The sequence below is a fragment of the Cervus canadensis genome, chromosome 2 (assembly GCF_019320065.1).
Source record: "Cervus canadensis isolate Bull #8, Minnesota chromosome 2, ASM1932006v1, whole genome shotgun sequence".
Taxonomy (NCBI): Eukaryota; Metazoa; Chordata; class Mammalia; order Artiodactyla; family Cervidae; genus Cervus; species Cervus canadensis.
In genome coordinates, this window is record NC_057387.1 from 8,785,703 (window position 1) to 8,812,619 (window position 26,917).

The 26,917-nt window shown below is 39.8% G+C and overlaps 1 protein-coding gene across 7 annotated transcripts in view; it reads left to right on the plus strand.

The window, feature by feature from the left end:
• The window catches only part of DCAF8 (DDB1 and CUL4 associated factor 8), a 40,033-nt gene that overhangs the window by 7,470 nt on the left and 5,646 nt on the right, over positions 1–26,917 (plus strand). For 6 of the 7 annotated variants that reach the window (XM_043451880.1, XM_043451892.1, XM_043451862.1 and 3 more), the window contains exons 3-10: positions 7,330–7,404; positions 9,806–10,476; positions 11,436–11,576; positions 12,641–12,735; positions 17,400–17,510; positions 24,359–24,431; positions 24,914–24,971; positions 25,482–25,589. In XM_043451880.1, the coding sequence (XP_043307815.1) occupies positions 7,356–7,404; positions 9,806–10,476; positions 11,436–11,576; positions 12,641–12,735; positions 17,400–17,510; positions 24,359–24,431; positions 24,914–24,971; positions 25,482–25,589 (1,306 nt within the window). In that variant the 5' untranslated portion in view covers positions 7,330–7,355. Of the gene's footprint in view, positions 1–4,275; positions 4,340–7,329; positions 7,405–9,805; positions 10,477–11,435; positions 11,577–12,640; positions 12,736–17,399; positions 17,511–24,358; positions 24,432–24,913; positions 24,972–25,481; positions 25,590–26,917 lie in introns of those variants that run through there. The other variant, XM_043451902.1, reaches the window with a different exon arrangement.

The window sequence follows — 26,917 nt, forward strand, 5'->3', positions numbered from 1 at the left end:
CAATGCTGTTCTCTCTGAACATCCCACCCTCACCTTCTCCCACAGAGTCCAAAAGTCTGTTCTGTACATCTGTGTCTCTTTTTCGGTTTTGCATATGGGGTTATTGTTACCATCTTCTTAAATTCCATATATATGCGTTCGTATACTGTATTGGTGTATATCTTTCTGGCTTACTTCTCTCTGTATAATGGGCTCCAGTTTTATCCATCTCATTAGAACTGATTCAAATGAATTCTTTTTAATGGCTGAGTAATGTTCCATGGTGTATATGTACCACAGCTTCCTTATCCATTCGTCTGCTGATGGGCATCTAGGTTGCCTCCATGTCCTGGCTATTATAAACAGTGCTGCGATGAACATTGGGGTGCACGTATCTCTTTCAGATCTCTTTCAGATCTTCGGTCTGTATGCCCAGGAGTGGGATTGCTGGGTCATATGGCAGTTCTATTTCCAGTTTTTTAAGGAATCTCCACACTGTTCTCCAGAGTGGCTATACTAGTTTGCATTCCCACCAACAGTGTAAGAGGGTTCCCTTTTCTCCACACCCTCTCCAGCATTTATTGCTTGTAGACTTGGATAGCAGGGCAGGCTGATTCTTATCCACTGTGCTACCAGGGAAGTCCTTTGATAGCTTTTAAATTTGTTTCTCCCTTTTCTGTCCATCTTATTATTCTTAACCAAAATTTCCTGATGCCTAACACACACACACACACACACTCTTCCACTTACTATGCTTAACCAAATCTTCCTGATGCCTAACACACACTCACTCACTCACTCACTCTTCTACTGCGCTACCAGGGAAGCCTTTTAAACTTGTTTCTCCCTTTTCTGTCCATCTTATTATTCTAACCAAATCTTCCTGATGCCACACACACACACACACACACACACACACACACACACACACACTCTTCTTAACTAATGAACTATTATTCTAACCAAACACACACACACTCTTCTTAACTAATGAACTATTATTCTAACCAAATCTTCCTGATGCCTAACACACACACACACACACACACACACACTCTTCTTAACTAATGAACTATTTCTCCCTGAAACTGAATATAATCCTTATTCTGTTGAATTATGACAATATTCTACTTATCTTGTCTTTTTCTTTCTTTTTTTTTTTCCATTTTTTGGCTGCACCAAGGGGCTTGTGGGATTTTAGTTCCCCAACCAGGAATTGAACCTGGGCTATGGTAGTGAAAGAGCAAAGTCCTAACCACTGGACCACCATGGAATTTCCTCTTTCTTTTTTTTTTTTAAATGGTACTGACACTTGTGTCTCTTATATCATAGTTGTATACCTGTTGTTCCTAATCGATTATTGGCTACAAAAGGTATTATGACTGCCTTGTTTGTATTTGTAGCTCCTGTCTTGCCTTGTACATTGTTGCATTACTAGCATGTCTCAGTACAAATGGGCCACTGGGTGGTGCCAGAGGCCTATAATTTAGGTTAAAAAGGGAGGCTTGAGCTACTGTATGGTTACCCAATGCTGTTGCTTCTGCAGGATAAGAATAGAGATTAATTTCCCTGATCCCAGAAACATTTATAGTTTCTGCTCCTCATTCCAGCTTACAGTATAGTGTATTTATTAATAACACCTCCAACTACTTTAATAGAGAGTAGCCCAGAACTAAAGGCTTGCCCCCTTATAAACATGTTTTATATAGTATGAGTTTCAGCTTCGTTGGGGTCATTCTTTGAATTTCAGTGCCTAAGGTTCTCTGACTGATTAATAAACACTGTACTGTTAGAGTCGGGCTGGCAGCTGGCGTTGGGAAGGTTGACTTGGAGGAGTGTTTGTTGTAAAGCAGAAGAGTAGTAAGGTAAGGAGAATGAATTTAAATGAGTCATTTCAGTTTGAAAACAAAAACTAGGTATGGAGAAAGTAGTGCTGGTTGATTCCAGATGGACTGTAGGGATCCAAGACTGAAAAGCAAATTTGTACTTTGGGTGGAGATCAACCCTGACAGCTGTTCAGTCATGAGTGGTATGGGACATCTGTCCTCCCAAGAGGAACCAGGGATTGTGTGGCTCTCAGATATCTGTCTTACTAATAATTGAAGTAGTTTCTACCGTCACCTTTCACCTTCAGAGGAAATTCTGAGGCCTTGTCTCTTTTAAACATGAGTGTCTATGTAAGAGAGTTGGGAACTTAAGTTGCAGAATGAGACATGCCAAATGAGACAGCTGGATGGACCCAAGAGAATGTTGGGATTATGTAACTCAAGAGAACTCACTGAACCTAAGTTCAGGTCTTAGTAAAGAGATCAGGAACAGTAATATTATTTAGAAGTTGAAACTGAGGTAGAGTAGAGTTATCAGACCGTTTTCCTTAGACCCTAGACTCCAAAGGGATTAAAGTGAACTTCAGAGAGAAATTTCAAAAAGGTAGAAGGCATATGTATACAAATTAATAGTACAACTACTGTAACTACTTTGGACTACTTTAAGTTTCTGATATTCTTAGTTGTCACCTAGACAGTAGGATTGAAGACTTTTATGAGTTCAGGATTTATCTTACCTTTAATGGGGTTCTGATAAGGCAGCTTTGTTTGCAACAAAAATTATTCCATGTTTTAATTTTCAGACAAGAAGACCTGACATTTTGCTTTCATTTATTGTGACCTATTGACCACTATTAGGTAGCTTCTGTTAATAATCACGGGCTCGAGAGTCTAGTATTTTTAATTGTTGGGTTGTGTCTTGTCATTTCACACTTTGCATGAATCTCCTCCCCCTCCCCCCCTTTCTCTTTTCTGGCCAGATTGATTGATAATTTACATACAGTAAAATTTACCCTTTATTTTATTGACCTATCCTATGAATTCTAACAAATGCATAGTCATGTAACACCACTGTGATGAAGGCACAGAACATTTTCGCCTTTCCAAAATGTTTTCTCGTGCCTGTTTGTTGTTAGTTCCTTCTTCCCAAATCCCAGCAATGACTCTGTCCCTGCAGTTTATCTTTTCCAGAATGTCCTATAAATGAAGTAATATTACATAACTGAGTCTTGCTTCTTTCACATAGCATAACACATTTGGGATCCATTCCTGTTGTTATGTGTATCAGTAGTTCATTCTTTGTATTGCTCAGAAGTAGCCTATTGTGTGGTGGACCATGATTTGTTTATCCATGATCTAGCTGAAAAACACTTTTTAGTTTTTGATGGATCTAAGTAAAGTCTCTTAAAACATTTACATTTAGATTTTTAGATGGATCTTTTCATTCTTAGTTTCATTTTTCTTTAGTACGTGCCTGGGTAGGATTCCTGGCTTGTATGGTAAGTGTATGTTTAACTTTATTAAAAAAAACTGCCAAACCAACCATTTTCCAAAGCAACTAACTACCGTTTTACATTTTTCTGAGCTGTGTGTAAGAGTTGAGTTACTCTACCCTTTGTTAGCACTTGATAAAGAAAACTTTCAGTATTATTATTTTTAAAATTTCAGCTATTTTAATAGGTGTGTAGAGGATTCTCATTGTGGTTTTAATTTGTATTTTCCTGGTGACTCATAATATTGATCATCTCTTTCAAGTGATTGTTATTTAGATGTGAGACTCTGTAACTATGTTCCCGTTGTCAAATATGTCTTTTGCAGATATTTTCTTCCAGTCCATAGCTTGTCTTTTCATTTTTTAACAGTGTCTCTTGAAGAGTAGATTTTTAATTTTGATATATCCAGTTAATTAACTTTTTCTTTCATGGTTTGTGCTTTTTTGCCCTGTCTTAAGAAATATTTGCCTACCCTGATGTCACAAAGATTATCTACTTTGTTTTCTGGAAGTTGTATTGTTTTAGCTTTTACATTTAGGTCTGTGACTCATTTGGAGTTAGTTTTTGTATATCGTTCAGTGTACAAATCGAGTTTCTTTTTTTACATTTGGATGTCCTGTTGTTCTAATATACCTGGTCTCTTGTATAACTCTTGCATCATTGTTAGGATAAGAAAGCAGCCCCAGTGGTTTTAAACAAGAGATGTTCGGTGCTTCTTCTGCAGACTACTCTTACATCCTGTATTAACTCCCCCTCTTCTTGATTTTTAGCTAATATTTTATCATGTACTTGATCAAAAATTTAAGGCCTTTTTAAGACAGGAGAAATCTCAGTCATTAGAAATTTTTAGGTAGAAATTGAAATGATACCTGGGTCTTTTTCACCATCCCCCAATAGTGTACTCTTTAACCTTCACTTTGGCAGGGGTTATGGTTATTTTTAGCGTACAGGCAGTAGAGCTGGTCTAGTTAACCCCCCCAGCTACCTGGGGCAGTGAGTGCTTCCAGACTCGGACTGGATTTTACATGGAAAATGATCAAGGTAAAAACAGTGCATTTGTTGGGAATGGAGTGCATTAAAGAATAAAAGTAATTTACGTTTGGGTCAGATATGGTTCCTAAACTCAGATTGTAAAATAAGATTGCATTTTTTGGTGATGGTAGAAATTCTAGAGTGACTCATATGCTTAAGACCTAGGGAACAGTCATAGGACTTTAGCCTGCTTTAATTTGGGCACTTACTCTAATTTCTGCCATAGTGCTGAGATGTTTTTTAGTTTCCTTTTGACAGACAGTTATATAATAACAACTCATCCCAAAAGTAATTGTAGTTTTATCACTGTCATCATTTCTTGGCTTTTTAGAGAAGCAGTCCCCCAGAATGGACTATATGTACCCCATGGGGTATGGAGGGCTTCCCTGATGGCTCAGCTGGTAAAGAATCCGCCTGCAATGTGGGAGACCTGGGTTCAATCCCTGGGTTGGGAACATCCCCTGGAGAAGGGAAAGGCTACTCACTCCAGCATTCTGGCCTGGAGAATTCGATGGACTGTATAATCCATGGGGTCATAAAGAGTCGGACACGACTGACTGTCACTTCAATTCACATGGGGTATGGAAGATGATCCAGTGGTGTATAGGGAAAGAATATTGAAATTTTTAATTTTTTCTAGAAAAATCAAGCTCAATAATTAATGTGAATTGGTCAAATGTGGGTTCATGTGCAGAGTTTTCACTGATAGAAGTTCATAATCAGTTTTGAGATCACTTCTCTAAGAACATCCTCTGCAGAAGTTTTAACATATAATTCTGCTTAACTGTACCATCTCTGTAATTACTATTTTACAAAAGAAGAAAATGAAGCCCAGAGAAGATTAAGCAGCATATCCAAAGTCATGTCACAAAGTTTGTTAATAAACGTAGCTAGTACTAGAATCCTGCACTTCTAATTTTCAGCCTGTGACTAGTTTCACTGGACTCTGTGGCCCCTAAAATGTGACCTTTAGAAGCTATCAGCTCAGTGATTAAACAGAGTTGACGTAGACTATGTTCTGTTTCTGAATTTAGGAATAAATTCTGTCAGCTTTTTTCTTCAAAGAAAAGATCCCTCCTTGTAAAAACCTTAAACCAGTTTCCCAAAAGGCAGATGTTCTCTGCAACTTCTGGGTATAGTTTGAACTCCACGGCTCTCCTTTTCTGAGAAGTGGTTCTCAGAGCTAGGTAAGCATTAGGCATTTGGCTCCTCCAGCCCAGCAAATGTTTTCTAGAGCCATTATGAGACTGAAGTTCAGGCACTCTGGGCTTCTGTAGAAGTTGATGAGATTGAGTTTTGAGATAAGGGTCTCTGGAACTGCTTTAATGCTTTTTTAGGAGTGGATATTAGTGAGGTGGGACGAATGGTGTGGTTGACAGTTTTGATTCTTGAGATGAAAAAACAGCTCTGTTAGCAGTTGACCATAAGGTACGTCGATGACCTTAGGTTTTAATCTTAAAGTAGTACAACAATTTTTCCCTGCTCCATAGACTTTTGCAATTAATATAATTAATTTAAGCCCTAGGTGGGGAAGAAGATACTGCTGAGTTACCAAAGAATATACACAGGGATAACTGAGAGGAAAAAACGAGTGCTGTGTGAGGAGAACACTGTACAAAAATATATCATTGAAGTAGGAGGAATAAAACAGCCTGCTCTGCAAATAGCTCTTCTGTTTTTCTTTATGTGGCTTCACAGATCTGTTTTTTGTTGACATTGTCTTTCATCATCACCCTTCCAGGTGTCCCTCCTTCAAATTCAGCCTCAGTCCTGCTCTTGGATTATTTCTACTGCCTCATCCTGGCCTAATGTGAGCAAGTTTTGGGCAGCTGTCTCTTGGCAGAGGATACTTTTTTTTTTTCTTTGAAGCAACTTGGATTTCTGTAGAGAGAGTAGGGGGTAAGGATAAGGATGGGGCTGCTTCTGGGATAATTGTTAAGGGAATGAAAGGGCTGTTGAAAGATTAGAGGCCAGTGTGCCTGGGTACAAGGACTGGAGTCATAATCATACTTTGTCTTTTACCAGTGCCTTTTGTCCAAGGCACTGAAAGGGCTTAACAGAATTCTGGTCTGAATAATATTCTTTGCTCTTTGGAATTTGCTTGAGGTGGGAGTGAGGCCTTGAAAAAATAATGACTGTTTTAAAGGGATATAAAAGGAATAAAGTTAGGTACCCCAGTTCCTAGTTAGGGCCTCGCTAAACAGACAAATTTGGTGAAAGTTGGTGGAAATAGGTGAAATAGTATTTGCCATTTTATGAAATGGACTGAGATGGTTTTAATGGAAATGTTGCTCTTTTCTTCTCCAGCTTTGCATTTGATGACTGACTGACTAGTTGTAAGGGAAAGAAAAACTTTTAGGCTTGTTTTTAGGGGTAGGGTGCTCCTGGGTTCTAATTTGACTGTGTTTTTTATGATCCTTAGTTTGTGTCTGTGCCTGTAAGTTTGAAACTAAGCATCTGAATGGCTGTAAAGCTCAAGGTGTTATCCCAAGAGCTCAGTTTCTTCCATCTTGGCTGTTTTGTATGTAAAAAGATACTCATTCTGACCCTCCTCTTCATGTTGTGAAGACGAATGTTTTATAGACTTTGTGGATACATACGAGATGATTTACAACAAGATTTTTGCCTAAGAGGGTAGTGCTGGAGCTAACTTTTTTTGTATTAAGACTGCTTGCTTGCAATACCTGTCACTTGATACAGACCTGCTGTTCCAGGATTTATTTCAGTTCCTCCTCCCCATCTGAAAAATCACTGCCAGTTACTTGTTAAGGTAAAGAGATGGGAGTTGGCCTCCCAAAGATATGTCTCTTTATGGAATATAGACATGGGATAATATCTGACATAATTTTCAGCAACTGAGAAACCCTGTTGAGCACACACCAAAAAATCATTTTTATAAAAATAACAAAGGCTGTACATTGCTAAATCTCCTGGTGCCTCTTATCATCTTTCCCAGATTGTTTCCTAATTTTTTCATTTTCTTCCTCTCCTCAATCCAGGCTGGCTACAGTAAATATCATTCAAGATGTCCAGCAAAGGGAGCAGCACAGATGGCAAAACAGACTTAGCTAATGGTAAGGGACCAAAATGAAGGTGAAGCAATTTTTGCTGTCGACTGCAAAGAGAGTGGAGACCTGGATTTTAAGGGAGGGAGTGAACTCTTCCTGTGTTGTTTTGAGTGTTGGAAGTACATAGGAAACACCTTTTTGTTTCTGGTACTTTTGTTCCTTCAACTATTATCTTGATTGTTTTCAGAAGATCAGTAATGGAGTTGTGCCTCTAAGAGGTAAAGTGGTTTGGAATTCTGAAAGTTTGTAAGGGTGGACAAAACCTAGGAGATGCTGTTAATAAAGGAGGAAAAGATGATCTAATTGGTGGTGGAACCAAGGTAGTTATTGGGAAGGCAAGACTTCCCAGTTATAAGGAGAGGTCTCTTTCCATGGTAGATCATAGTTCAATAGATTAGATGAGAGATAGTTATAAATAACTGGGATTAGGGCTTTTTTTCTTTCTTTCTTTTTCTTCTTTTCTTTTTCTTAGGGAAGACTATTAAATTATTGGGTCTAGGACATACTTGAAGGCAGAATATCAACATTCTAATAAAATATAGCTACCCCTGGGTCATTTGACCAGTGCATCAGCTCGGAGCGAACTTCCAAACTAGAGAAAGTCCTTCAGAATAGCTGGGCAGCACAGAGTCCAGTATTCCTTAGCACCTTGTAGGTTAAGATTATAGGCTAAATTCTAGTTGATGTAATTGGTAGAGCAATGAAGTGTTGAGGAAGGAAAGGGGAGACTTTCAACACGCTGTTTTTCTATCCCTTTTGTTCCTTTCTTAAAACTGCTGCTCATTTATTTTCTGTAAAGGAGAGTGATTAAGATTTTTCATTGGGCTTAGTTGAAAGACACAGGACTCTAGAGGGGTTTGAGATAGAGAATTGGAGTTTGGCCATTAGCTAGATCAGGGATTGCAAATTACGGCCTGCAGGCTGCTATTTTTGTAGTTTATTGGAATTCAGTCATGCCCCATTTATTTAAATAGTATTTATGGTTGCTTTTGTGCTACAACATGGAGTTGAGTGCTTGTGCCCGTGAAGCCTAAAATTTTTATTATCAGGTGTTTTATAGAAAAAAATTGCCAACTCTTAGCTGTATCCTGTCATTGACTGTTAGGGTCCTCTTACTGAGCTTGTGATATGCCCTGGCCCTTATCTTAAAGTGGTAAGGCCCCCAAAGTCATCTATCTTTGTTAATCATAATTTTAACAATATGTGCTAGGAGGTTTGATGTATTATTTTTTTCTTCTCCACAGAAGTGATGGGTGTGAAATTTTATCCCTTCTCACCACTACCAATCTCAGACCCAATTTCATTTCAAAAGCCACACTTACTAGTCTCTCTCCCTGCACACAGGGGCCTCAGCACATGTGGTCCTTAGGAGCAGATCGCGGCACTTGGCTCCTCCCAGTTCCCAGCCATTCTCACACTGTGCTCTTAGTGAAGTGCTTTTTGAAAACAGATGTTTATGTGTCTTCCAACCTTTCGTCACTGCTTGAACCAAAGACATATGTGTTTATCTGTTTTCCATAATAGACTTTGTCTAAGAGTTCATTGAAAAGAGATTTCATTGCTTCAGAGAGCTTCAGAAATTACTGCTCTTATCCAAATGACTAAGCAAGAAGATACTCCCACTTTGAATCCTTAAACCATCAGTGTGGTACTGGAGTTGAATAGCTTATCCCAGAGTCACACACAGCTGGTCAGACTTTCCTAATAGCCTTTACTTCTGGCAAGATAAAATTTGTAGTCATCTGAGGAAAGGAGGCCATAAGCAGTGTTTAAAATTCTCATTTGCTCTCTCCTTTCTTTACATCTTGACCTTAGTTTGGAAGTTGTAGCCCTGTGGGCTCCAGAACATTGCCTGAGTGTTCACTGGTATATACTTTGGGTGTCAGATAGGAGAATTCAGTATCTGACTGTTGGGAATTATATTGCTTAGTGACCCAGTTATTTTATAACTACCAGTATGGCAGACCTAGAATGTGATGAACTTTTCTTTTTGAGCCAACTCATGCTGGGGATGGCTGTTCTTTTTCCTTATATTCAGCTTAATTGCTAAAACTAATGGATGCCCATCTAGCAAAACAAAGCCTAAGGTAGTTAGACTCAGGCATACTTTAATAAAACCTGCCAATGCTTTGCTTCTTTAGAATTTATTATAGTCTTTGGTTGTCCTACAGTTCTCATTTGTGTGTCCTGCAGTTCTTTGTGTGTACCTCTGGCCTTAATCTTTTCGGGATTCCCTCTTAGAAGGTACTCTTTAGGAGCGTTTGTAATGAAAACATTTTTGACCAGTGTTGATTTATGGGTCTCATGATGTGATGATTTTTTTAGACTATGGAGAGGAAATCCTTCTGGTCACTATTTTATTTCCTTATTTTGCCCCCTCACCTACCCATTCCTTACTAACATGCAGGAAGCCTGTCTAGCAGTCCAGAGGAGATGTCTGGTGCTGAGGAGGGGAGGGAGACATCCTCAGGCATTGAAGTGGAGGCTTCAGACCTGAGCTTGAGCTTGACCGGGGATGATGGTGGCCCCAACCGCACCAGCACAGAGAGTCGAGGCACAGATACAGAGAGCTCAGGTGAAGACAAGGACTCTGACAGCATGGAGGACACCGGTCATTACTCCATCAATGATGAGAGCCAAGTCCATGACCGCTCAGAGGAGGAGGAGGAGGAGGAAGAGGAGGAGGAAGAGCACCCTCGTCGTCGTGTGCAGCGCAAGCGGGCCAATCGTGACCAGGACTCATCAGACGATGAGCGGGCCCTGGAAGACTGGGTGTCCTCAGAGACATCAGCCCTGCCCCGACCTCGCTGGCAAGCCCTTCCTGCCCTTCGGGAGCGGGAGCTGGGTTCAAGTGCCCGCTTTGTGTATGAGGCTTGTGGGGCAAGAGTCTTTGTGCAGCGCTTCCGCCTGCAGCACGGGCTTGAAGGCCATACTGGCTGTGTCAATACTCTGCACTTTAACCAACGCGGCACCTGGCTGGCCAGTGGCAGCGATGACCTGAAAGTGGTGGTTTGGGACTGGGTGCGGCGGCAGCCAGTGTTGGACTTTGAGAGCGGCCACAAGAGCAATGTCTTCCAGGTGAGGCAAGGGAACAGACTGGCAATTGAGAAAATCGGGCATGAGTTAGATAGACCCGAGCTGCTGCTGGAGTAAGAGTGATAGTTGTAGGAATTAGATATCAGGAGTTGGTCATACCTTGGCTCCCATAATGACCTAGAAGAGTTAAATACACTGAAAGACCCATGGTAATCTTTTGTTTGCTTGAGCACAGAAACTGTTAGAAGTCTCATTATGATAGGAAGAGTGTTTGGAAATCATCAGGAAGGCCCTAAATGCCGTGCTTGGAGGCATAATAATGTAAGAACAGAGACTCTCGAACCAGACTGCTGAGTTTAAATCTTGGCCCAAACCCTTAACTAGCTGTGTGATTGTGGGCAAGTTTATTTAACCTCTGTCTTTCAGTTTATTTGCCTTTAATATAGGACTAATAACATACAGGGTTATGAAGATTAAATAACAGTAGAAGCTAAGCAGTTAGAACCGTGCCTGGTACTTAATAAACCATTGATAGATAAAGGTAACATTTTTATTCTCTGGAAGTTTTACTTATCAGCCCATCCATCGTATAGTACTAGACATTTATCCCTAAGCATGTTCTCTTTCCTTCCCCAATATCCCCTTTGGTTTCCTTTATCTTTGTAGCAAATTTTTGTTGACTTCTTGAACCAAGGAAGATTCTTCTCTGTTTTTCCCTTACCCTTTCTTTCTTACTGGGTTAGTCCTAGTTCACCTGAGTCCTTATCCTATACCAGTTCAGCCTTCCAGAATCAACAGAAATGCTCTTATATTAGAAATCCTTTCTTTTCTCCTTTAACCCTCGGAAGAAATTGGACTTGAGCCAGCTGTGTGAGAACAGGAGGTCTAAGTTTCCAGCTGTTGTATAGCAAAAGGGGATGATTTGGGGTTGTCATCATGTTTTTACCTCTCAAATTCACTTCTTCAATTTCTCTTGTCCTGTTTCTTTAATTAACCTCCAGGCCAAGTTCCTTCCTAACAGTGGTGACTCCACCCTGGCCATGTGTGCCCGTGATGGACAGGTTCGGGTGGCAGAGCTGTCAGCCACGCAGTGCTGCAAGAACACAAAGCGCGTGGCCCAGCACAAGGGGGCGTCCCACAAGGTGAGGGGCTCTCGTCCCGGAGGCTGCGCGCCTCAGCTCCTCTGCGGGTCTCGGCCAGGCCCGCCAGTGTTTCTGTCCACTGTGTCCCCTTGGTTATGCACGCCTGCATCACTTCTTTCACTCCTGAGACTTGTAGATAAGACTGGAGAAAAAGCAGTCTCCCTGAACTTCCCAGAAGGCAAGTATTTGAGAGATCTCTAAATCTTGCACATGCAGCAGTCACCTGATTATCCTTGACTCCTAAGCTGAGCCATGGTTGGTTTGTAGATCCTTGAGGTCCCCTTTGCCTCCCAAGCGTTTAAAATTTACTCTTACTTTATTTGGAACATTTTAACAGTTCAAAGGTGCTAGCTGTTGGCTTCTCGTATGTGAGAGCTCCAACTTTCCTGTTCACAACACTCAGTGCATAAACAGCACTATTTCTGGAAGCCCTATTTAGAGCTGGGAATATAGGCCAAATAGTCATGGTGGCAGGCAGTGAGGAGCCAAGAGCTGCCTAGTCTCAGAGTAGGCACCATTTTCTTCCATGCCATGAAAAGATGATCCTCTCTTTTTACAAACCCTACACAAATATATAGGTGGACCTGAATATGTATAAAATATATAACTTTTCTTGCCCAGATGACTCAAGAAATGTAAAAATTGCCTATTTCTTTGATTCTTAAGACTACTAGTTAGATACCTTTTAGAACTAAGCTATGGAGAATGAAACTTGGGTGCCAGTTCTCTCCCCACCTGAGGGTGTGGGATTGATTTTGAGAATGAGCCCTAATGGCAGTGTTTTCCTTTGGTATCACTGTTCAAATCCCCTGGAGACTTAAAAGTAGCAAATCACCTATCCTTTTGACTTGCATAGAATAAACAAGCTGTAAGTAATTCACACACAAGAGAGAATGGGCTTATTAAATTACCTTCTTTCCTGGGATTTTACAACAAAAAAAGCTAGATATTTGTCTTGCTGAGACATTTTAAATGCAGCGCTTCATAAATATAGAGGAATGAACTAGACAACCTTTAATTTTAATCTTTTAGAAACCTTATCCTTTCTCTTTTTTCTCTTTCAGTTGGCCCTGGAACCAGACTCTCCCTGTACGTTTCTGTCTGCCGGTGAAGATGCAGTTGTCTTCACCATTGACCTCAGACAAGACCGACCAGCTTCGTAAGTATAGCAATTGTACTTTTACAGAATTTGAATTTCTTGACCTTGAAAGTATTGCAGATGTCCTAGGTTTGGAAGATATTGCACATGTCCTAGATAATTCTCAACTAAACCAGAGAATAGTTCCTTTGTGTTTAAAATAAGAAATGGATTAGTTTAGGGAAATTCCTTACTTCTTTGTTGTTTATCTATTTCTCAGCAATAAAGTACTATTCAGCTTAGCTTCATTTCTAAAGCAGAGTTCAGTTATCTTTTTATATTGTGGGCTGTAATAACTGGATGATCTTCTAGTTCATTTGGGGGCCGCCAAGCTTCCCCACAAGAAGCACATTACTGGCAGCTTAGAGATATGCTCGGAGAAGGAAATGGCAACCCACTCCAGTGTTCTTGCCTGGAGAATCCCAGGAACGACAGAGCCTGGTGGGCTGCCGCCTATGGGGTCACACAGAGTCGGACACGACTGAAGCGACTTAGCAGCAGCAGCAGCAGAGATATGCTCATGTGTAGTTTTCACTTCAGTTATGTATAGAAACATAAAAAGTAAATGGTGATTCTTAACAATATTGGTAGTTGTAGTAGAACGCGTCATATCATGGCTCATTTTTACATGAACCTGAGACTAATGGGTAAATTATGTCTGCTTTTCGCTGTGTGGTGCCATAGAAAGAGCATAGCATCTTGTTTGTGTCCAGGCAGGCCTAGGTCAGGTATGAACCTGCGCGTTACTAGTAGTGACCCATGTAACCTTTCTGAGCTTCAGTGTCTTCAGCCTCACTGTGAATATAATCAGTCAGTCCCATTCTCTCTCTCTTTCTCTGGTTTCTGTGAGGGTGATTGATCAATGTGTTTGATACCTCAGCATAGTGTCTGGCAGCATGGGTTTTTTTTTTTGACGGCACTGTGTCTTTATTGCTGTGCTGGTTTTTCTCTAGTTGCAGTGAGTGGGGCTACTCTCTAGTTGCGTGTGCAGACTTCTCTCTGTGGTAGTTTTTCTTGTTGTGGATCGTGGGCTCTATGGCACGTGGGCTTCAGTAGTTGTGTCCAAGGGCCCAGTAGTTTGGTTCCTGGGCTCCAGAGCACAGGCTCAGTAGTTGTGGCAGACGGGCTTAGCTGCTCTATGGCATGTGGGATCTTCCTGGATCAGGGATCAAACCTGTGTCTCCGCGCTGTCAGGCGAATTCTTTGCCACTGAGTCACCAGGGAAGCCTGGCACTGTGGTTATAACTGATTAAATTGTAGCTAATTAGTTTACTTTTTTCATTTTTATTGAGCTTATAATAAGATACATCTTTTTTAAAAAACTCAGTAATGAAGGACATGGACAAAATGTAAATGCTACCTCATGTATACCTCCCCTGCCTCCCACTTTTCTAGCTGTTGATAACTATTGTTAAAAAGTTTGAAAAAAAAAAATTTTTTTTGAGTGCCTTTTCAGTCCTTTTTGTGTGCATTTACGTATCTTTACCATATACATATACACTTGCCCTCCAATGTGGGATAATTGTATGTATAGATAAACTTGCATGTATGTTATATTCTTGCAATTTGCCTTTTTCACATTATAATGCATTTTGGAGATATTTCTACGTCAGACCAACAAGGCCTGCCTCATTTTTAACCATGACATTGTATATCGTAGCATTGGTGTACCACAGTTTGTTTAATGATGACTTAGTTGATAGATTATCTAGATTATTTACTGAATTGTTTGTTTTAAAAATTATATATATATATATATATTTAATATGCCATATTGGAAGTTTACTTTGGGATCACAGAGTATTCAACTTTACAGATATTTTCCCCCCTTAAAAATTATCTTAAATCTTATAAGTGAATACCAATATTGAGTAAGGGATATCACTGATTTTACAAAACATACAAGTAAAATATATGTTAATTAGGTGATATAATCTTAAGGCTGATTATTATCAGACTTTTAGAGAGATAAGTATAGAAAAAGTTGTCTACAAAGTGGAAGAATTTAAAATAACTGGTTAAAGGATGGAAATGTTTTTGGCTTGTGGAAAGGATATGTTGGTTATTTATATAAAACTTCAAGAGGATGAAGGTAGAGAGAGAGTGAATGGATTTCTACTGGAAAGGGAACAGGCCTGGGTGATAAAGGTGCTACCTTCAGTCCTAGTGTGTAGTTATCTAGCTTTGAGAAATCATTTAACCTCCTAAACTGAATGATGTTTGTTATTTTCAATTCTAAAGTTCTGTGGTTCTATGATAATAATGGAACATTAGCAAGTTTTCCAGAGAGGGGTGGGAAGGGCAAAGATGGAAAAAATGATAGGAGTTTGTTTGGTCTGCTCTGGTAGAGAGTTGTGAAGCAGAACAAGATCCTCTGAATCAGGTTCAGAGGAAAACTACTATTAACCCACAAGAAACTGGGAATCTAGTTCAAGTAATGGGCAGAGCACATGACTTTGGCAAATAATGGAATGTGTGATGAAATGTTGTAGGCAGAAAATCTGACTGAGAGTTGACCAGTGAATCTAGATGCAAGCCATAATAGATGGGATAGAAATTAAACAGGGGAACATAGGACGAACTTATAGTAGGAGGAGGTCCAGATTCTGAGCTGGGAAAATAAGAGACAATGGGCCTTCAAAAAGTTTTTGCTTTAGGGGTTGAATTAGTAAAAGACCAGAGGTCAGAGAAGTGAATGTGAAGGTCGGAGCTAGAATATGTTAAGCTGGTGCCTTAACATCTGCTTCTATGCAAGGCATTTTTGTATGAGATTGACATAGGGGGATATTTCCTTTTTGTATCCATTAATAGCTGACTGTCTGGAAGCTGGTAAAATTGTCTAATGTCATAGGAAAAGAGTTAGATTTAGAGCTTTGGGGGGGATATTCCTTTAGCCAGTGGAAGCTAGTTTGAGATATTCTTCAAAAGAATCCTTTGGTTTGATCCATAATTTCCCTTTTTCTTAGAGCATACCTGCTCATTAAAACCACAAGTTTTAAGGCAAAATTTGGTAAATTTGTTTCATATGATTTTGTCTGCTGCCTTGCTCTGGTGTCAAAACTTTTTTTTCCCCTGCTACCATTATTAATCATATTTATACCTCTGCATTTTCCCTGGAGAGCTCAAGGTACTCTGTGTATCTATATACTGGGAGAGAGAATTGTTTGTTTTAGGTGAACACATGGAGACATGGGAAGACTGAGCTCTTCATCAGGATTAGATGACAGTGCAGCCAGTGCTTCATAATCTTTCACCTCAGTGTCCTCATTGCGCTTCTGCCTGGTAAACTTTATGTTGGTCTGACCCTCTCCTGAAAAAACCCAGATTGCTTAGGAAATGAGACAGTTCTCTGAAAAAGAGCAGCATCTACTCCTATTCCTCTTTCCTTGTCTAAAACTCAGAGCTGCCTCTTCTCCATTGCTAATTTTGTTCCTGAAACTCTTTTTTGATTTGTTTTCTGCCTTGTGTTTTTGAGGGTTGGGTACGTGTGTATTTATTTTTCCCCTAATGACATTTATTTTTAATGACCTCTATACACTGTTCTTTTAATGGAAAACTACAGAGATTTTAAAATTAAATACTAATAAAATTTCTCCTCTTTGCCTAGAACAGTTTAGGTTGGAGTGACTTTGACCATGTAGAGAGGATGCTAACATCATTTACAAAGAAACTTGTCATAATTGTAGTTCTTTCTCTAAGTACCAGAAATGAACAAAAGCTTAGAATTAAAAATGAAAACTCTTTTCATAATTGCCAAAACTTGGAAGCAACCAAGCTGTACTTCAGTAGGTGAATGGATAAACTATGGTATACCCAGATAATAGAGTATTATTTGGCACTAAAAAAAAAAATACCTTTCCTGTCTTTTTTCTATAAATTTACTAATCCTTATGATGTCATGTTTGACAGGTTGGACACTTCAATCTGGAAAGAGTAGTCATAGTGCCACCCTTAAGGTGGGACAAATTATGGAAATTTTATAAGGTTTCCTTGAGGTCCATGCCCTCTTCAGAATCACCGGTTTTTGTAGTGCAACCAGAAAAATAATTCAGAAATTATTTTCAGCCTTAAAAATAGCTATCTTCATAAGAATCTCCTCTCCTAATTTTCTTCAAATAAGGGAACACTAATATTGTTTCCCTTTGGATTAACTGTAGCTTACCATTTTTCTTTGTGCATTTTAAAACTGTGTTTTAAGTGATGCTTTTCTGGAATCTGGGAGATAGATTCTGACCTTAAAGTCTTTTCTGTCCACTGTTCCTATGATTCATCCTCCTCTCACTCCCTGCTCCCAGATGATTGGAAAGATATATTTGTAAGTAAAAGATGGGAAAATGTGGGTATTGTCTCTTTAGTGGTTGGTTATCATCATACTGAACTCAGACTGAGACTCTGGGGAGTGATACTTTCATACACGTTTAATTTTATACTTCTTGAGGAACACCATAAAATTACTACATGTTTTATTCCATTTCCAAAGTAGCACTTAGTAAATATATATGGCAGTGGGTTATATTTTTCTTTTCTTGTTCCAGTGTACAAACAAAACCACTTTTTTCTTTCTTTCCAAATGAAAATCTGTTTGGTTTCTTATTAGCTGTGTCTGCATTACTCTCTGTTCTCACTTGCCATGACTATCTGAATCTTTAGGAGAATATAACGTTTGTACTTTTCTGCTCTTGAAGGAAACTGGTGGTGACAAAAGAAAAGGAGAAGAAAGTGGGGCTGTATACAATCTATGTGAATCCTGCCAATACCCACCAATTTGCAGTGGGTGGACGAGACCAGTTTGTAAGGTGAGTCTGTGGCTGTTTGTGTCTTTGAGAGTTTGAGATTGTGATGCTTTGTGTACTACCAGCTGTCCCTCTTGGAAAGGTATGAATTGCCTAGAAATCCATTAACCACCATCTTTGATTTTTTTCCATCTTCCAAAGAGTTTAAACTTCTGTGATATATTCTGTTCCCTAATTAGCATTCCCTGAGGGATGGCTTGACATGTTGCAGATATTATCAAGTTTAAGGAAGTTTGATGAATTGACCAAGGTCTCCACCTAGTAGTTAGCGTAAACCCAGGTTTACTAGCAAATGCTCTATTTAGTAAATACTTTCCACCATTTTTCATATGTAAGTTAACATGCACGAGAAATTTTGGATACTGGTTTCAGATTCAGAAATGATTTATTTGACTTGGAAATTCTTACTGTGTACTGAGAGATTTTGGCTCCTAGTATCCTGAACCACTTTTCTTTATCCTTAGTGATATTTTTATTTTGAACATTTCTTGTAACATTGTCTATTGAGGCATATCCTAAGGGAAACAGAGTTTATGGATTCAGTCCATGACTACATGTGACTGCAGTTAGTTTCCTTGACCCTTTGTCACAGTTACATCCCATTCCTACCCAATTGGTCTGTCTCAAGTATATTTTTTTAGTTGCCAAGGGGTCATCAGTTTGAAAGGGAGGAAGGAGAGGTTTATAGAAAAATAAATGACTTTATGCTTTTCTGATAGTGGTGAAATACATGATCTTCCTTTTTAAATGAGAGGGTATTTTTTATAATTGTATTCTGTAATTACTTTTATTAATAATCACAGGGATAGATTAACTGTTTAGAAATCCCTGAGAAACGATCTTAATTTATTGAAGAACCCTGCAAGAGAACTGGGGAACTTTGTTACTCTCTTATTCCCCTGTTTTCATTGCCTTCTAAATTCCTTTTCTTTATTGACCAATAGCAAATGTGTAGCAGTAGATTTTTTTTTTAAAGATAAGAAGCTGTTGATCAAAAAAGGGGGCTTGGTTGTTGGAACTTTCAAGTGCTACTTCCTCCAAAAAAGCATTTACTGAAATTTCTAGTTTGGATTTCCTGCTTGAGCTCTGGATTCATTGAAAAGTCTGTGAATTCAGATAATTCAACCACAAGGACCTTGATGTTTGGAGGAAAATGGAGGCATCGTCTGTATTGATAACTGCAATTGATAATGCCTTTATCCAAAATTGATACTTTCTGAGGGTTAGAATGGGGCTGGAAATTAGTTTCAGTATTTTGACACAAGGAGAAATACTCAGATCTTCTGACTTTTATCAGCCTCAGTGTTCTTTATCCCTTTGTATGTGCCAAATTCTCAGCGTGTAATAGGCTGTTTACTTGACAGAAGCACATGTAGATTTTGAGGCACAGCTGGTGATGGACAGGGAAGCCTGGCAAGCTGCTGTCTATGGGGTTGCAAAGAGTCAGACACGACTGAGTGACTGAACTGAGCTGATCGCCTATGAGCAGATGGCCCTTCCAACACCCTAGCTCTTCTCGCATCATCTTCAGTTTCTCTGGCACTTCTTCAGTTCATTGAGTATATTGGAATTCTTCCTTTCTGATTCTTTCTTTGACAGAACTTTAGGTTCACCTTACAGTACGAATCTGAAAATATTTTTGCTGAATATTTTATATCATAGCACTATTAGCTTTCACTAGCCTGAGGGAAAACCTCTAAGGGAGTACAGAGAAATCGCTTATTTATCATCAAGGCTTTTGCATCGTAAACACTGAATTTTAGTTTAGGATTGTGAAGGAGCATTTAAGGGAAACCTTAGAGAGTCATGCTTTTTGGAATATGATCAAAAAGCGGGGAGGGTAGGGAGAAAGAAAAAAGGTAGGCAAGTGAGGGGTGGTATCAATTTGAGTCTCTGCTACTAAATCCTGCTTGGGTTGGTATAAGAATTTACAGGAGTGAAGGAAAGGAGACTGTATAAGATAAATGAATCCTGTGGTGATAGATTTGGCAGTGTGATTGGTTGACATGTAAATTTATTGCTAAAGGATTTAGTGTAGGCCCAGATTTATAACACAGAGTGAATAAATAGTCCCTTTGCTTCCCTATTGTTATCAGTGACACTGAGAGAACACTAGGTTAAAGGCACATGGCAGGAAGAGGAGGTGAGGAGGGAAGAGAAGGGCTTAAAGTTAGTGAGGACCTGGAGGCCTGTGGAGAGAAATGCAGTAAGGATGTTGAGGCAGTGCTGAAGCTATTCTTTATTTGATTTAAAATGTCAAGGGCACAGGAAGACTCAATAATGTGGAGATGTCAGTTCTTCTCAACTTGAGTTGTTGATTCAGTGCAATTCCAGTCAAAATTCCAGCAAGATATTTTATGTATATCAACAAACAGATTCTAAAGTTTGTGAGATGAAAATAAAGATCTAAAATAACCAAAACCATATCGAGGGAGAAGAACAAAGTTGGAGGCCTGATACTACCCAACTTCAAGACTTCCTATAAAGCTGCAGTAATTCAGACAGCATTGTATTGGTGAAAGAGACAAATAGATCAAAGGGACAGAATAGAGAGCCCAGAAATAGACCCCCATAAATATAGTTGAGCTGGGGCTTCCCTGGTGGTCCAGTGGTTAAGACTCCATGCTCTCAATGCAGGAGACACGGGTTCAAACCCTGGTCGGGGAACTAAGATCCCACATGCCATAGAGCATGGCCAAAACAAAAATAAATAAACACCTTTATTTAAAAAAAAAAAAAATATATATATATATATATATATATATATAGTTGAGCTATCTTTGACAAAGATGCAAAGGCAAAAAAATGGAGAAAAGACAGTCTCTGCAATATATGGTGCTGAAACAACTGGACATCCACGTATAAAAACTGAATCTAGATATAGACCTTACACCCTTCACAAAAGTTAACTCAAAATGGATAATACACCTGAAAGTAAAACCCAAAGCTATAAAACTCCTAGAAGGTAACATAGGAGAAAACCTAGAAGACCTTCAGTATGGTGGTGGCTTTTTAGATATAGCATTATAAAGATATCCATGAAAGAAAAAATTGATAGGTTAGATCTCATTAAAATTAAAAACTTCTGCTCTGTGACAGTATCTTTCAAGAGAATTAGAAGATAAGCCACAGACTGAGAGAAAATACTTGCAAAAGGAACATCTGATGAAGGACTGTTATCCAAAATACATAAATAACTCTTAAATCTCAACAGCAAAAAACAACTCAGTCAAAAAATGGGCTAAAGACCTTAACAGACACCTCAGTTAAGAAGATACTCAGATAAGTGAATGGAAAGATGACCATCAGGAAAGATGCATACAGTGCAAAATGATAACAGATGCTTTGGAAGACAGTTTGACAGTATCTCCAAAACTGGCACCCTGTGATCCAGCAGTTAAGCTCCTTGGTATTTACCTAATGAAATTGAAAACATATGTCTATACAGAAACCTGTACATGGATGACTATAGCTGTATTCATAATTGCCAAACTTTGGAAGCAACCAACATGTTCTTCAGTATGTGAAATGGTGGTATATCTAGACAATGGAAGATAATTTACCACTAGAAAGAAATGCGCCATCAAGTCATGAAAAGACATGGAGGAATCTTAAATGCATATTACTGAGTGGAAAAAAAAAGCCAGTATATAAGGACTTCATACTGTATGTTCTAACAGTATGACATTCTGGAAAAGGCAAAACTGTGGAAATAGGATCAGTGATAGCCAGGGGTGGGGTGGGGCAAGAGAGAGGAATAGGCAGTGGATTTTTATGGCAGTGGAAATACTCTTGTGATGTTAATGGTGGATATATGTCATTATACATTTATCCAAGCCTATAGAATGTAGAGTAAACTGTAGATTTTGAGTGATTATGGTATATCAGTGTAGGTTTTTTAAAAAACTACCATTTTGGTGAGTGATTTAGAATCAGAGAGGCTGTACATGTGTGAGGGCAGAGAGTGTATGGAAAACATCTGTACGGCTCTCTGTTTTGTTGTATACCTAAAACTTCTTAATAAAGTAAAGTATTATAAATCAAAAACAAAAATTTTTTTGAATGACAAGCTTCTGTCCTGTGCTCAAATAATAAGAGAATTTTTAAAAATTTTTGTATCACCACTTTCTAGCATAGGGGTTAGCAGTCTACCCTGTTTTTGTAAACAAAGTTTTATTGGAACATAGCCATAGCCATTTGTTACTGTGACAGAGACTGGATGGCCCTGCCAGCTTAAAATAATTACTGCCTTGCCATTTAAGAAAAAATTTGCCAACCCCTAGTCTCAGCATCATATCTAGAATATAGTAGGTTCTTAATAAATACTTATGGAAGAAAGAGGAAGATAAAAGAAGGGCAAAGAGCTTTAGATACTGAGGAACACAGACTGTTCCATACACCAAAATATTAAATACTTAATTTAAATTTTTTTTACTAATTTGATGACTTGGGAACATAATGATGACCTAGTGATATTTGAAAGCTGTTGATTGAGACTTAGAGGGGAAACAAATCTGATTGTTAGCAGCTATATTTGCTGAAGAGTAGTAATTGGTAGTACAGCAGTCTCCTACTTGTCTTCTTTATTTTATTGGTTCATTTAAAAAACATTTCCTGGATAGTCTGTTTATGCAGAATATTTGTTAATGAATTGTGGAGAATACAAACATACATTGATTCGTTTGTTTATTCACCTAGCACTTACTGAGCATTTGCTCTGTGCTAGATACACAGTTGACTAGACGCAGTTTCAGCCTTCAGGGAGGATTCTGAAGAAACAGATATATAAGGATTAAAAACATTAAGTAACTTACCCAATATTACTCATCTAGTAAGTAGCATAGTATCTGAACTCAGTTCAGACTCCTTCAATATGGTGGAAACCATTAACTATGCTGTTCTTTCTCACAAAAGAAAATTAAAGACAAATGGGAAATATTTCAGGTAAAGGAAACACAGTTGTTTTAGGATAATAAGATGAGACATGGTGTATTCAAGGAAGCATAGCTTTGTGTGTGTGTGTGTGTGTGTGTAATGTATAGGATCTTTGGGAAGTGGTAAGCAGCCATATTGAGCAGTTTGAACCTTATTTACTAGAAAGTACAAAATCACTGAAGAGATTTAATTATGGAATTTACATTAAATTTTTCATGTTAGATGTAATTCTGGTGACAATATGAGCAAGGAAATCAGTTAGAAGGTTACTACAGATAATGTAGGCAAAAAATGAATAAGAGTGGAGAAAGCAGATATAGTGAAGAAATACACCCAGGAAGTCAAATTGTTGACAGGAAAGAATTATATGAGAGAAAGGACCTGATTTTTGGTTTGGCCACCTGAATTTAGGATGGTGCCGTTAACAAAGATTTGGGGGAAGAGGTAGACCTTGAACGATCTTAATTTAAGGAGAATGATTTTACTTTTGGGCATTCCATTACAACATTCATTTGGCATGTGGCTGTAAATGTAGAGCTCACTCAGAACAAGTGTGGGCTGGAGACACAGATCTAAGAGACATGTATCTACATATAGGTGGTAGTTAAAATGTTGGTAATGGAATTTGATCACCAGAAGAAAGTATAGTGCAGAATGCTTCCTCCCTTTTGAGTCTCTGGCCTCTTTGAGAATATGAGAACTATGATCCCATCTCCTTGGAAAAATACATGTAAGCACAGTTTTTGGGCATTCACATATACTTGAACTCTAGGTTTTAAAATTTCCTTACACAGAGTCAGAGAACTTAAGACTAGACCTTTGAGCAACATTAGCATTGAAGGGATGAACAAAGAAGCACAAGTCCATGTGCTTGTGGTTGGATATCAAGGAAGGAAAGTGTTTCAGGGAAGGAGTAATGAATAATGTCAAAAGAGGAGAGAAAGACCTAAAAAAGTATCTTGTTGGCATTGGCGGTTAGACTACTTATGACTTTAGCCAGAGAAGTTTCAGTAGTGAATTGAAAGCCAAAGCTAGATTAGAATGGATCAAGAAATGAATAGGAGGTGAGGGAGTGAAAATGTTAAAAGCAGATTGCTCTTCTCCATAATCTAACTGAAGGCGTGGTGGGAAGGTGGGGGGACAGAAAAAGCAAGAGTGGGAAAGGTCAGTGGGAGAATTTGTAGAAAATGGGCAAACAGTGGTGAGGAAAGAGGGCTAATCAAGCGAACAAGGTCCTTGGAGGGATGAGACTCTTGAGACTGGAGGACACTGATATGCAAGGACAGCGACTAGATCTGGCTTGCTCCTCACTGTATTTCTAGTACCTGGTATACTACTTGGCACCTAATCTGTGTGTCATAAATGGTTGCACAAATGATTAAAGTTTGCATTGGAAAGATGAGGGAAGGTGAGGGTAGTTTGGTGCTTGATGGAAAAGGTGGAAGAATAGAGGGAGTCTTGGGATATAAATGGTAGCTTGTAATAGTTGTGGGGAGAACTAGCCAAATAAAATTTCAGGAAGGGATTGAGGACCCCCTGACTTAGAAAAAGCATGGTCTCTGCCCGTGAGTAATGAACTGCATTGGGGAGACAGCATACATAGAAAAGGATCTGTAATGTTATTTCAGTGCAGATAAATAGTAAGCGACATAAAAGCTGAGAGAAGAGATAAGCCACTTCAAAATAATGGAACTTAGGATTACTACTTGAATGAGAAGTACCTGGATAAAAGAGTTTTGGTTTGGAAGAGGGGTGGGAGAAGATGTTTGAGGAAAAGCCTGAGCCAGAAGCCGAGTTGGGGAATGTCTTTTATCTGTTCTGACATCCGGCTGACTGCCGTTCTAGTCACTGCATTGAATTTCAGCTCTTCAAGGGTTGTTGGTAAGTTTTGACATTTTTCATTGCTTCTTCTGTAGGATTTATGACCAGAGGAAGATTGACGAGAATGAAAACAATGGAGTACTCAAGAAATTCTGCCCTCATCACCTGGTAAGATTCATGAAGGGCCAGTGGCTCCAGACTTCCCTGACTCAACCCCAAGCCTGCCACCAGACTTGCTGACATAGTGGGAAGAGCTTGGACTTTGGAGTCAAAAGACACCTAGATTTGATCCCTGGCTCTACCGTTTAGCAGTTTTGTGATCTTGGGCAGTCACCTTACCTCCTTTTAGCCTCAGTTTTCTTACCAACAGAGATAGAGATAACTGCCTTGTACCATGATGGTAAAGCCTAACAAGATAATGTGCGTATGAAATGGCTAACACACAGAAGACACCAGCAGAAAGCCCTCTCCCCCCATCTTGGTCAGGTTTCATCAGTGGTACTCCTGTCTGTCTGCCTCTCTGCCCCTCTCTGCCTCTCTCTCTCAGTCCCTGGGAGAAGACACAGGGGAGTGTGAAGGAAGCCTGTTTCCTGAAGGTGGTGTAATAATGGGGGGGTGGGGCGTCAGTCAGTATCTGCTCCTTATTGCAGGTGAACAGTGAGTCCAAAGCAAACATCACCTGCCTTGTGTACAGCCACGACGGCACAGGTACGTGAGCAGGGCCCAGCTCCTAGGCTGGCATGCCCCCTCTGTCTAGGGAGCTGCTGGGCCAGCGAGGCATGTGCCCTCCCGTGCTCACCACTGTGCTGGAGCTCCAGGTGGAGCCGTGGGGAGTAGTCGCTGACGGTGAGCACACAGTGGGAGGATGCAGCACACGACCCTTGGAGATGCCAGGCACTCGCAGAATGCCACAAGCGATATGTAGCAGGGCCTGTCCTAAAGTCCAGGCTACTTGCTTGAGCAGGTTCTTACGCCTTTGACTCATTCCTGAATTAATGGGTATGATCTTCCTGAGCATTCTGCTACCCCTGAGTTGGCAGCGTGTTCCTAGTCTACCCTAGACACCTGAATTGCTTGCTGTTCCAACTGAGTAAGATGGGCGCTATACCTGGGTGTCAGGAGGGGGCACTGCTGGCAAGAAGCCCCACCCCAGCCCCAGCTCCTAGTCCTAGCTCTTTTCAGCCTTTGCCTTCACTGCTGTGTGCTTGTTCTTGGCAGAGCTCCTGGCCAGCTACAATGATGAAGACATTTACCTCTTCAACTCCTCTCACAGTGATGGGGCCCAGTATATTAAGAGATATAAGGGCCACAGAAATAACGCCACAGGTGAGGCTGTCTTTCTAGGTTTCTGTACCCCAAGCCTGTTGATTTGAAGAGCCACAGTATCTCATTTAGGTTGTGCAAATAAGAGTTACCTAAAGGAGTTAGGCTACCCATCACCACAGGACAAGCCTAAGTGGGCTGAAGTTTTCATCGGCCCTCCTGTGCTAGAGGAGAGAGGGCTCAGGAGCATTTCTCACCACGATAGTGATGTTACTTGGTCTGGGTGTAAGTAAACTAGACTGACTATATAAAATATATATATATATATAAAACAAAACTTATGATTTCAGGTAACTTGAGAATTAAAAGACTTATTAGGGAGTTTGGGAGAGCCCTCCTTAGTTGGTTGTACTAAGACTAATTGCCTAAATAGGGGGGTGAGCTTGTACTTTCAAGGAAGAGGAAGAGGAAGAAATAGTTCTTTTGCATGATGCAGAAGAGGAGGAATGCTGATAGCACCTCACCCAGGTTTGCTGTGACGATTGGCCTTCTTTGTTCTGTCTGCGGTTCCTAAACTTTGCTATAGATGAAGTCACCTGAAGCTGGCTCCCATACCCATACATTCAGACTTAATTGGTATAGGGTACAACTTGATTAGGAGTTTTCAAAAGCTACCTGTTTGATTCTTGTACAGACAAGTTGGAATCACTGCTCTTGGTTGTTATTAGTGCTCATAACAGATGTCTGTTATAATGTTGACTGGGAGAGAGCAGTTTTCCTTTTTCTCTTGAACTGTGAGAAGAGAGGGGGAATGCTATATTTAATCTTGGTCCATGGGCATACAGAAGGAAGTGTTCCAGTTCTGTGATTGATATGGAACTAGACATAGCAGTTGGGACTCCTGGATTCTCTTACTAATTTCAGAGGGTGGGGTCCTGTTGTTCAGTCTTGGTAGCAAGCCCACCTCAGGTGCTTTAGGCAGTTGTAGCATAAACTTCCACCAGTCTTAGGTCACCTAATGACCCAGGAAGCACAGACTGGGTACCAGTCAATCACAGATACCAAGGATAATCGTAGGGCATAGGACAGCGCTGCTTTACAGTGGGCAGGCTGGGGCCATTCAGGTTGGGACAGGTGAGGCATTGGTAAGGCTGGTGGCTGTTCCTTGGAGGTTGTTGCTGAGGACTGTAAACTGCTCAGCTCCGTGGACCTCTTTGGGAGACTATTAATAGTCTCTGGGACTTGGTGTGATTCTTACTCTATCTATCTATTTTACATGCATAATCCCTTGATTTGTTTTGTGAAAGTGAAAGAAATTTTTGGCTCTGAGCCGATTTAGATTTGTGAATAAATTTCCTGTGAGGTAAATATTTAGGCCTGATGCCAGCTCT